This window comes from Nicotiana tomentosiformis, chromosome 2 (assembly GCF_000390325.3).
Source record: "Nicotiana tomentosiformis chromosome 2, ASM39032v3, whole genome shotgun sequence".
Taxonomy (NCBI): Eukaryota; Viridiplantae; Streptophyta; class Magnoliopsida; order Solanales; family Solanaceae; genus Nicotiana; species Nicotiana tomentosiformis.
The window spans coordinates 179,080,010-179,093,121 of NC_090813.1; the positions used below are offsets into that span (position 1 = coordinate 179,080,010).

Below are 13,112 nucleotides of genomic sequence, written 5' to 3' on the forward strand. Positions count from 1 at the left end.
TAAAGATTCTTTCGGATACAAAACAATTTTTTCTCAGACGGGCAACTTTTCAGTTCGATAAGACAATACACATAACGTAGTATTTAACCGCGCTATATATATTCACATAACATAGTATTTAACCGCGCTATGTGTATTTACATATTTATCAAAACTTTACCTTTAACTCAATTATTTTTGAACTATATTTATCAACTATATTTATCAAATATATTCACATATTTTTCCGTTTTTAATCCAATACTATTTTTGATTACATGAATGGGAGGGAGAAATGCATTAATTTACTCAACTGGAAAATGTTAAATATCAATAAGATTTAACAACAATGGAAACATAATTTTATTTGATACATCTTGCAACATAAATAAAATAGCTACTTATTACAACATAAACTCATTGATAGTTGGTCATATTAGAAGAACACCCACCACGAGCTTGATTACCACCGCTACCCAAACCAGCCGAAGGACATTTTCGACGGTCGTGTCCTGTTTGCGAGCATATACCATATTTGCGCGCATAAACAGTATCGCTAACATCCATTTGGTTCCGTATACGCTTTCTCTTCTGCACCTATATTCGACGCAAATAGTCCTTGTTACACACCATTTTAAATGGTTCCGGCAGCCAATAATGCTCAGCACCCACTGGCTGCAACTGTCCACTATAGGTGTTTAAGTAAGCAGCAACACTATATTATTTATCAACGTAGTTGGTTGGACCTAAACCTGTATGTTGAAAGCACCTGATGGCATGTGAGCACGGCATGTGGTAGATGGACCATTTCCCACAAGAGCATAACCTTCTAGATTCATTTATGGTATGTACATTATTCTCCCAATTTTAGTGGATAGCGGTGCGAACTTCAAAAACATTTATGTCGTGATCATACTGCAAAAATGAATGCCAATGTGCTCGCCGCCTGCATTTCTCAAATCTCTTCATCAGCAGTGGCATAAATTTAACACCCCTTTCCATCAATGGCGTTGCAGCTGCAAGCCTGCAATCCTTTCAACAAACCTCTCCGCCATCTGCTTGAACGACATCCGCACCATGGCAGTGACATGCAATCCTCTTGCCGACTTCAATAACCTATTGAAAGACTCTAACACGTTTGTAGTCAGAATTCCCCATCTTCTTCCACCATCCGCATGCAAAGTCCACTTGTGAAGCTCATGTCGCATCAACCAATGATAGGCTCTCTCGTCTTCCTGCCTCATAGATTCCATGTGCCTCCGAAATTTATGCACTTGGTGCTCTGTTGCTGCTATCCACATCAAATCATGCAGATCCTTGTTGGGATGTGTCTTCTGAAAATTGGCCTTAAAGTGCCTCACACAGTAACGGTAGTTGGCATAAGGTTCTTGCCATGCAGGCAAGTTCTCTACAGAACTTAAGATACCACCATGCCGATCAGATATTAGACAAATGCCGGAATGCTGTTTGGCAACGTGCTCTTTCAAATGGTTCAAAAACAACGTCCACGTCTCTTGGCTTTCATTGGTACAAATAGCAAAAGCTAGAGGAAATATTTGTCCATTAGCATCTACTGCAATGACTATCAACAGCTTGATATTATACTTTCCATAGACATGAGTGTCGTCTATGGATATTACCGGCCCACAATATGAAAAACCATCAATTGCTGGTTATGCCCAGAACACATAATTGAATATATATTCTGATTTTCCCGGACTCCGCTCAAGCTTCCATTCAACAATTGTCTCGGGGTTAAAGTGTTGCAGTGCGGCCATGTACTTGGGTAGAGCTGCAAATGACTTACCCCAGTTACCATAAAAAATTTCAAACGCACGTTTGCCCCGAGAGAAATGCCTTTCTTTTGGTAATGGTATGGCCATATTCCTGGTGGACTGATGTAATGCACTGTTTAATTTTATACCTTATGGACGCTTCAAGGTGTGGAATAAGGACAAGAGAAATCAAGTCAATATCCAAGTTGTAGTGATTCCCATTGAATGTGTCCATTTCACATCTGTGCTCTTCAAAAATACTAACCCAATCCAAATCGTAAAAATCCCCTCAAAAATCGCCCAAAATCGAGCTATCTAGCTCAAAATGTGATAAAATAATCAAACCCTCTATATATAAAGCTTCTGCCCGGGGGTTCCGCATTTGCGGACCCAAACACGCCCCTACGAGCTCGTATTTGCGAGCAAATGCTCACATCTGCAATATTAACTTACCCCGTATTATGCACCGGAACTCGCATCTACGGCAGTGCAGAAGGACAAAAACATCTGCAGAATCGGACACTCACCCTGAGCCTCAAACCTGCATCTGCGATCCACCATCCGCAGATATGACCCCGCACCTATGGTCCCCTACCCGTAGAAGTGGAAGACCTGACCATGCAAAATCTCGCAGAAGTGACACAAAATCACGCAGAAGCGAATTCGCATCTGTGCTCCAACATGCGCAAATGTGAAACACCAGAACCAAGTCTGCCTAACAATATGGAAATGATCTGAAACTCGTCCGAAGTTCATCAGGGCTCCTCGGGACCCCGTCCGAACATACCAACAAGTCCCAAATCATAATACGAACTCACTCGAGGCCTCAAATCACGTATAATAACATTAAAATTACGAATTGCATCTTAAATCAAACTTAAATGAACTTTGAACTTTGAACTTCCAAAACTCGTGTCAAACCATATTAAACCAACTTGAAATGACCTCAAATTTTGCATGCAAGTCCCAAATTTCATAACAAAACTATATCAACTCCCAGAAATACAACCCAAACCCGATATCAACAAAGTCAACTCCCGGTCAAACCTCTCAACCTTCCAAACCGTCAACTTTCCAAATTTCGCCAAAAAGTATCAAATCAACCTACGGACCTTCAAATCCAAATCCGGACATACGCCTAAGTCCAAAATCACCATACGAAACTATTGAAATCATCAAAACACCATTCCGGTGTCAAACCGGTCATACACACAAGTCATAATGCATAATATGAAACTATTCAAGACCTTAAACCACCGAACGAAATGGTAAAGGTTAAAGCGACTGAATGAGTCGTTACAATACTGTAGTCGACTAAATTTTTAGCAGACATACAATTCACTCCTCTTGTATTTTCATGCTTGATGCTCTGTAATAAGGCTTGAGGCAGGTTACATCTTACCCCCGACTAACCTAGCATTCATTTTTCTGTATATACACGAACATCTGTTACTTCACATACAATGCTGTTATAATTCTAAGAAAATTTTAGAGTCGAACATACATCAAAGCAAAACCACCAATTTCCAAGAAAATTTTATAGTCGAACACTTGAGTACTTATGATATCCTCGAAAATAGGTAAGTTACACTACTAGTGGCCAGTGGCGAAGGTAGGATTTTCACGAATGGGGTTAAAAAAAATTAAAAAAATTGTAGCTAGTGGGAATTGAAACTATGAATCTTACAAAGATTTTGAATCCCTTGACCACTAAGCTACACTTTTGAGTTGTGTTAAGGGGATTCAAAACTTAATATATAGAGGTAAAAATAGATTTTATCTTATATATATACAGTGTAATTTTTCGACGAATGGGTTTGGGTAAACCCCTTCCGCCCCCTAAATCCGCCCCTGCTAGTGGCAAGTGTCAACTACTCCTATATTAACAAAGGAACGAATAAATTTGTTTAAGATAAATCTTGAAATCCTACTATCGTGAGAACTTATTTTAGATAGATTCAGGGACAGATGTAGTACAATTATCTGAATTTAATATTTTTAATGGGGAGCATAAATTTATATATAAAATTTACTAAAATTACAATAAATATTAGATATGAACTCATAATTTCAAAAATTCAATGAGTTCCATGCTAAAAATCATAAAGGTTAAACCAATAAAGTTTAAATTCTGGATCGTCTTTTATATTTTACTTGTTTTTAATTTATTCGTGAAACACCTATATGAGTTGCCATGGAGGATTTAGCACAAGTGATTTCAATTTATTGTAATAATTTAGTTTGTAAGTGAGTCTTAATCTAGAGTTGTGGTAGCGCATTTAAAGAGTTATGTTTTGTTCTAACTTAAAATTTATTTTGTAATTTTTCTAATACTATCATTTATTTTATGTATGCATATCTTTTTTATTTTTTACACACATATAAATCAAATCAAATTCGTGTCTTTGCCACTGAGCTGATGGTAACTATGAAAAGGCATGGTTTCATTATATCAACGATTGATTTTATACCAACATGTAAATGATTGTGTAATTGCTGCCAAGGGATGTACAAAGTAATTCACGCTAAATCAATAATCTGACAACTCGAAAAGACTAATAATTTTAGTTTGATTTGATCGGGTATAAAGAAAAAACTTAACCATAATTGATTTAGTTTGTATTAACTAAAAAATAAAATCAAGACCAAATCAAATCAAATCATATATAATTTTTTTAAAAATAATTTAATTTGTAATTTTTTAAAAAAAATTTCTTAATTTTTGCCTTTTAGCATTTTTTTAAATGGCCCAATCGATCTTCGAGCTCGACTTCACCCGATCATAAATATTTCGACCCTGGCCTAGTCAGGGGGTTTGGAAGCTCGATCAAATATCGAGCTCGGTTTTACCCATATACAGCTTCAGACAAGGTAATGAAGTGGCACATATTTTGGCTAGGGAAGCACTGATGCAGTCCAACATAAATAAACTATGCCTCTTAGCAGCACCTCCACAACCGGCGATGGAAAAGTATCAAAGGAACCTGGAGGGTTTTTCTTGTGTAAAATATATTTCGCTTGATGTATGCACTAGATTGGCTGCTCTAGGTAATGTTGATGCCATAGAAGGCAATAGTTCGTACATAGGTGCCAACAATGGCAGTTTGGTTTGTAATATCCCAAGACTTGATGACTAGTTATTAATATATTATCCTTATTGCTCAGAAAAAGCAAAAAAAAACAATTGCAAAGTCTTGTTGAACATTCCTGTTATGTTTTCCTTTTTCCAGAAGAGCAACAGGTTAAACAAATGGTCTCTTTATACTAACTTGAATCAGAATAATAAACACCCGAGACACAAGAAACCTTAAAGCTTAAACCATGGAAAATAACAATAAAAATACATGAATGGTTATATATTGAGCTATAATTGTTGTATCTTACTAAGGCAAAAAAAATATTTGAAGCACTGATTACATGTTTTGTGTTGTGGAGATCTTATTGGAAAAGAAAATAAAAAAACCCGAGAAGATCGAAAAAATAAAAAATAAAAAAAAATCAACTTTAGTTGATTCGGTTTGATTTATAAGTTTAGCAAACCGATACGATTAATTCGATTTGCAAAATGAAAAGGCCAAACAAAATCGACCTATGCACATCCCTCATTGGTGCTAACATATATTGTGCTCGAGAAAATCATAATTGATTTGTTGAAAGCATGTGAAGTTGTGGGGTTTGAGAAAATGAGATAAAGATCATTGAAAGGGATGTCTAATAACTACCAAACCTTCTTCTTATACACCGTTGGTGTCAATTGTCAACTATTACGATAATTATGAATATTGGTAAATTTGGACCAACCGTGCATATAGAAACAAAAATCACTTATGTCCAACTTCTCCTATAAAACATCAATATGGTTGATTCAATTATGAGGAAGCAAATTAGACTAGTCCCTACATCTAAAAAAAAAAATAAGCTACTTGTATACTGTCGAAATCGAGTATATCCAATGTCGTTGGCAGGGAAGTTGCCTCGAGGGTAACCTCATAATAGATCGGGCTCGAGCTCGAATATAAAACATCAAGCCTGGAGATCGAAGTGTTCATTGAGATCGAGGCCAGCAACAATCGAGATCAAGCATGACTGACGTCGAGTAAAGTGTAATAACGGAATGGCGAGATATCAGTAACCGGTCGAAGATCACGACGGAAATCCCAGAACAGATCAAATCAAAGCGGTTATTAGTGCCAATCATGGGATCTACTTCCGTTATTATAGTTGTACCTTATTTAGGATTCCTCTATTATATAAAGAGGGATCTCATTCACTTGTAAGCAGAATAATCATTATTCACTGATAAGAATATACATATACGTTGTTTTCTTTGTTTTACTTACTGTTCATCACTGTTCATCGTTGTTTGTTCCCTCCTCTATTGTTCTTATTAACTAACCTCGAGACTATCTCGAATCGAGGTCGAGGCATTGTTTGCAGATCGGTTTGATTTATTTTATTGTCCAATTTATCTATTTAATTCGTTGTTTATCAATTGATACTGGGTTAACTCACATATCCTTAAAACCACAATATAAGTTTAATTGTTACTCAATTTTTAGGGTAAACAGTTTGGCGCCCACCGTGGGGCTAAGGATAATAGTGATTATTCAGTATTGATTATGGTAAAACACATTATTTTACGCTTGTTCTTGTCAAGTATCTTTGCTTTCAGGTTAAAACATGTCAAACTCACAAAATGCATCCACACACGGTGACAATGGCCTCGGATTCCACTGTGAAAACGAAAATGTGATTGCTCCAGGAGTCGAGGTGCCACAGGCTAATCTCGGGGGAGCACCGGTTGCCAATCCAGTCAATGTCAGTTAGCACGTTGCTCTAAATGCGGACCTAGGCACAGATCTCGATGGGAGTGTACGCAGAGAAGGCCGATCTAATGACCAAGGAACACAGGGCAGAGGAGACGAAGGAATCAGTCTCCAAGTGATATTCGGGATGCTTCAGGCTCAGCAAGCCGCTATTGCTTAGTTACAAAATCAACATAGAGCTCCGAATAGGGTCGAGCCAAAAATTACTCATCGTACCGAGCCAGTACCGGAAAGGTCGAATGGTAACGAATCGGGGACTGATCCTGCGGTAATGAAAATGCTTGAGGAACTCACCAAAAGAATTAAATCAGGGGAGAAGAGAATCGAAGTGAACGATAAAAAAATAGAGACATACAACTCTCGAGTTGATCAGATACCGGGGGCACCGCCAATTTTGAAAGGGATGGATTCGAAGAAGTTTGTACAAAAGTCGTTTCCTCCAAGTGCGGCTCCAAAGCCTATTCCAAAGAAGTTTCGTATGCGAGACATACCCAAATATAATGGGACCACCGATCCCAATGAGCATGTTACTTCATATACATGCGCCATCAACGGTAACGATTTAGAAGATCATGAAATCGAATTTGTGTTGTTGAAAAAATCCGGAGAGACTCTTTCGAAGGGAGCAATGATTTGGTATCACAACCTGCCACCAAACTCCATCGACTCATTTGCCATGTTAGCAGATTCTTTCGTAAAGGCACATGCCATGGCCATAAAGGTTGCAACGAGGAAATCGGACCTTTTCAAGGTAAGACAAAGGGATAATGAAATGCTGAGGGAGTTCGTGTCCCGATTTCAAATGGAACGCATGGAGTTGCCACCGGTCATAGATGATTGGGCCGTTCAAGCTTTCACCCAAGGGTTGAACGAGCGGAGTTCGATAGCATCACGTCAGTTGAAACAAAATTTGATCGAGTATCCAACTGTAACTTGGGCAGATGTGCACAATCGATATCAATCGAAGATCAGGGTCGAGGACGACCAATTAGGAGCCCCTTCCGGTTCAGTACATCCAAACAGGTCGGCAATTAAAAACCAGAGGGACGTCGACAGGGAGCCAAGATCAAACAGAGGCCGATATCAACCATATACCACAGATCGAAGGAACAATGGTTCAGGACGCAATTCCGCCCGGAACGATCGAAGAAGTGATCGAGGACAGAATTCTCGGGGACTTGTGAGCAAAAGTGGTTTTGACAAGTATGCCGATCCCACAGAGGCACCTCGGTTATCAAAATATAACTTTAGCATCGATGCATCGGGCATTGTATCGGCAATCGGAAGGATCAAAGATACTAGGTGGCCCAGACCCATACAAACCGATCCTTCCCAAAGAAACCCAAATTTGATATGCAATATCATGGCACGCATGGTCACAAGACCGAGGATTGCAGGCAATTAAGGGAGGAGGTAGCCCGTCTATTCAATGAGGGCCACCTTCGAGAGTTCCTCAGTGATCGAGCCAAGAATCATTTTAGAGAAAGGGACGCCAACAGGAAAAATGAACAGGAGGAACCCCAACATGTCATTCATATGATCGTCGGTGGGGTCGACATTCCACATGGACCCATATTCAAACGCACTAAGGTATCAATTACTAGGGAAAAACGAACCCGAGATTATGTGCCCGAAGGCACTTTATCATTCAACGACAAAGAAGCATAAGGAATTTCTCATCCCCACAACGACGCTCTGGTAATTTCTATCTTATTAAATAAATTCAGGTTAAGCATGTTTAAGTAGATCCAGGTAGCTCGGCGAATATCATCCGATCGAGGGTCGTGGAGTAGCTCGGCCTACAAAATCAAATCGTGCCCGCAGCTCGAGTCTTAAATGACTTCAATATGGCCAGTGAAACAACTAAAGGGAAGATTATTCTACCGGTGAACGTGGCTGGAACTATTCAAGATACCAAGTTCCACGTAATCGAGGGTGAAATGAGGTATAATGCCCTGCTTGGAAGGCCTTGGATCCACAATATGAGGGAAGTCCCTTCGACTCTCCACCAAATGATGAAATTCCCGACGTTGGTCGGTGTAAAAATAGTATACGGGGAGCAACATGCTGCAAAGGAAATGTTTGCGATCGATAAGGTAACGCCGATATCGACACAATCAACCTCGGAAAGGTCGAGCATCAAAGGTAAACAGGAAGTCAAATAGCAATCACAGCCATCAGCCTCGACCGAATTGGGGAAGCAGGAGATAGAAGAAGAAGAGGAGGATTTTCTAACCCCTCGAACTTTTATTGTTCTTGAAGATTCGGACGCTGCCTAATCAACGGTCGAAGAGCTGGAATAGGTTATATTGATCGAGTGCCTGCCCGAGCGAAAGGTATACCTGAGAACGGGATTAACCTCCGAACTCAGGAAAAAGCTTATTCAATTTCTTATTGATAACATAGATTATTTTGCTTGGTCCCATTTAGACATGACAGGGATCCCACCGGAGATAATGATGCATCGGCTAAGCCTGGACCCTAGGTTCAAACCGGTGAAGCAAAAGAGAAGACCCCAGTCCGAGGTAAAGCACGCATTCATAAAGGACGAGGTAACTAAACTTCTCAAAATATGGTCCATTCAGGTGGTGAAATATCCCGAATGGTTAGCCAATGTAATTGTAGTCCCTAAAAAGGGGAACAAACTTAGAATGTGTGTAGATTATAAGGATTTAAATAAAGCGTGCCCCAAAGATTCTTTTCCACTGCCTAATATCAATTGCATAATCGATGCCACGATTGACCACGAGATCCTTACTTTTCTCGATGCCTCTTCCGGGCACAATCAAATCCAAATAAACCTAGAAGACCAAGAAAAGACTTCATTTATCACAAAGTATGGAACATATTGTTATAATGTAATACCCTTCGGGCTAAAAAATGCAGGAGCTACTTACCAACGCCTAGTAAATAAAATGTTCAAAGAACAAATACGTAAATCAATAGAAGTTTATATTGATGACATGCTAGTTAAGTCCATGAGCGCAGAGGACCATTTGGCTCATTTGCAGGAAACGTTCGAGATTTTAAGGAAATACAACATGAAGCTCAACCCCGAGAAATGTGCTTTCGGGGTCAGTTCGGGCAAGTTCGTTGGCTTCATGGTATCGAATCGGGGGATCGAGATTTACCCCGATAAAATCAAGGCCATCGAAGACATCACCATCGTGGACAGTATAAAAGTCGTGCAGAGGCTAACTAGACAGATAGCTACCTTAGGCCGATTCATTTCGAGGTCGTCAGATCAAAGCCACAGATTTTTCTCTCTACTCAAAAAGAAGAACGATTTCGCCTAGATCCCGGAATGCCAACAAGCATTGGAGGAATTGAAGCGATACCTATCGAGCCCACCACTGCTTCTCACTCCAAAGGCAGATGATAAACTTTACTTGTACTTGGCAGTATCGAAAATCGCGATAAGTGGTGTCCTAGTTCGAGAAGAGCAAGGTATGGAATTTTCCGTTTATTATGTAAGTCGAACCTTAGGAGAAGCAGAAACTAGATATCCACACTTAGAGAAATTAGCTCTTGCACTGATAAGCAACTCTAGAAAGTTAAGACCATACTTTCAATGTCACCCCATATGCGTATTAACCACTTACCCACTTCGTAATATTTTGCACAAACCCGTACTATCGGGCCGATTCTCCAAATGGGCCGTCGAACTCAGTGGGTAAGATATCGAATATCAACCCCGGACGCCCATCAAGTCTCAAATTTTAGCGGACTTCGTGGCCGATTTCACGCCAACCCTTGTACCCGAAGTTGAAAAGGAACTCTTGTTAAAATCGGGTACATCATCGGGGGTATGGACCCTTTTCACAGACGGTGCTTCGAATGTGAAGGGGTCCGGGCTAGGCATCGTTTTGAAGCCGCCCACGGGTAGCACTATTAGGCAATCTATCAAAACTTCTAGGTTGACTAATAATGAGGCCGAGTACGAGGCCATGATTGAAGGTCTCGAGCTAGCTAAAAGCTTGGGAGCAGAAGTCATTGATGCCAAGTGTGACTCTTAATTGGTGGTGAACCAAGTAAACAAAACCTTCGAAGTTCGAGAGGATAGAATGCAATGGTATTTGGACAAGCTGCAGGTAACCTTGCACCGTTTCAAGGAATGGACTTTACAGCATGTACCTCGAGAACAAAACAGTGAGGCCGATGCACTTGCAAATTTGGGGTCATCGGTCGAGGAAGATGAGATCATCTCGGGGACTGTCGTTCAACTCTCGAGATCCGTGATCGAGGAAGGTCATGCCGAGATAAACTCTACAATATTAACCTGGGATTGGAGGAATAAATATATTGAATACTTGAAGAATGGAAAGCTCCCATCGGACCCTAAAGAGTCGAGGGCCCTACGAACCAAAGCTGTTCGATTCACATTAGCTGAAGATGGAACATTATACATAAGGACATTTGATAGACCATTGGCAATATGCTTAGGACCAGGAGACACCGATTATGTTTTACGAGAGGTACATGAAGGCACTTATGGGAACCACTCCGGCGCCGAATCATTGATTCACAAAATCATTAGAGCGGGATACTACTGGGATAGCATTGAAAAAGACACTAAGGAGTTTGTTTGAAAATGTGATAAATGTCAAAGGTTTGCACTAATGATCCATCAGCTCGGAGAACAACTTCATTCAGTCATATCCTCATGTCCATTCATGAAACGGGGGATGGATATCGTCGGCCCTCTGCCATCAGCCCTAGGTAAAGCTAAGTTCATTTTATTTATGACTGACTATTTCTCTAAATGAGTTGAAGCACAGGCGTTCGATAAAGTGAGAGAGAAAGAGGTTATAGACTTCATCTGGGATCACGTCGTATGTCGATTTGGGATACCTGCCGAAATAGTGTGTGACAATGGAAAATAATTTATTGGCAATAAAGTGACAAAATTCCTCGAATACCACAAAATAAAAAGGATATTATCAACGCCGTATCACCCTAGTGGGAACGGACAGGCCGAATCGACGAACAAGACTATCATTCAAAACCTAAAGAAAAGGTTGAACGACGCTAAGGGAAATGGAGAGAAATTCTACCCGAAGTCCTTTGGGCATATCGAACAACATCAAAGTCCAGTACGGGGGCAACCCCGTTCTCCTTAGTATATGGCTCCGAAGCCTTGATTCCAATCGAAGTCAGGGAACCCAGTGCCAGGTTTCGACATACAACAGAAGAATCAAATCACGAGGCTATGAATACTGGCCTCGAATTATTGGATGAAAAATGAGAAGCCGTACTCGTTCGAATGGCTGCACAAAAGCAACGAATCGAAAGATACTACAATAGGAGAACCAACCTTCGCCACTTCAGATTCAGGGACTTAGTCCTGAGGAAAGTCACCATCAACACTCGAGATCCTAATGAAGGGAAGCTCGGCCCAAATTGGGAGGGACCTTACCACGTCCTCGACATCGTCGGAAAGGGATCTTATAAGCTCGACACGATGGATGGCGAACAACTGCCAAATAATTGGAACATATCGCTTCTCAAATGGTATTATTGCTAAGGTGTTCGATCGAAGACATCGAGACCTCAGGTTTTAAAGCACGCGTTGTACTCTTTCTCCCTTAGATCAATTTTTGTCCCAAGTGGGTTTTTCCGGCGAGGTTTTTAATGAGGCAACAATTATGTGCTACCTGAGGACAATTCAACAGTATCCAAGGCTTATTTACAATCAACCTAGAATACTGGGGGGCATCACCCTCAGATGTTACACTTTCGAGGAAAATACTTTATGTCAAAGGGTCTCGATAGGGAAACTTTATAATGGGCCAAACGATCGAATGAACCGTGTCCATATAGATTAGTCGAGCCCCGATGGAAAAACATGTACGCATGTATAAATTATACAAAGAAGTATTCTTTCTATATCAAACATCTTGTGTCTCAAAGAAAATTTTCTACTATACAAGCTCCATACTTATGATTTTGTGAGAAATGGCTCAAGGGCCAAAAGCAAATATACCTCGTACACTCGGGGACTACCGTCGACGATCGACATATTCGAGTAATCTAAACTCAAATTCATAAGACTTCAAAGAGGCACCCCTCGATCTATAGGCCAAGGCCATCATTCTCGGGGACTAACACTTCGAACTTTTATTGGGAAATAAGCCCAAGAGGCATACCCAAAGGCTACGGACAAATTAAGGCGGCTCGGAGACGTCTGAATCCCGCAATAAAAATAGGCCTTCGAATTCTTTGAAAAATCGGTTTTAAAAGGCTACCCTCGGCAAGTAATCAAAAGGGCTTCGATAAAATCAGCCCTCAAAAAACTTTAAGAGGTATCAAACTATCTTAACACAAACGTGCTAAGGCACAAAAAGTAAAGGGGTTTCAATCGACATCGAACCCTCAAAAAACCCAATGGGTAAAGAATACGTGTTAAGGCATAAAGAAATTTTTTACTACGTCTTCTAAGCCGAAAAAGGGAAAAAATAGCCATCTTTTAGAGGCCATATCGGCCCAATCTAAAGAGCCTAAGGGCCAATACACTTAGAGTTCAAGATTTTGT

The 13,112-nt window shown here is 40.3% G+C and overlaps 1 protein-coding gene across 1 annotated transcript; it reads right to left on the reverse strand.

Annotated features, from left to right (window-relative positions):
* Positions 1-980: 980 nt before the first annotated feature.
* Positions 981-1,862, reverse strand: LOC138906174 (uncharacterized). The gene is made up of 2 exons (XM_070194700.1): positions 1,787-1,862; positions 981-1,648 (listed from the first exon to the last, which is right to left on the reverse strand). The coding sequence occupies exons 1-2, from the start codon at positions 1,860-1,862 to the stop codon at positions 981-983; spliced, it is 744 nt and encodes a 247-aa protein (XP_070050801.1).
* Positions 1,863-13,112: the final 11,250 nt, after the last annotated feature.

Bases quoted from the DNA above. Each gene is read 5' to 3' on its own strand.
- LOC138906174 (XM_070194700.1), bottom strand. From the start codon at position 1,862: ATGGCCATACCATTACCAAAAGAAAGGCATTTCTCTCGGGGCAAACGT. The intron at 1,649-1,786 runs GTAAGTCATTTG...GGGCATAACCAG, and splicing joins AATTTTTTATGGTAACTGGG to CAATTGATGGTTTTTCATAT.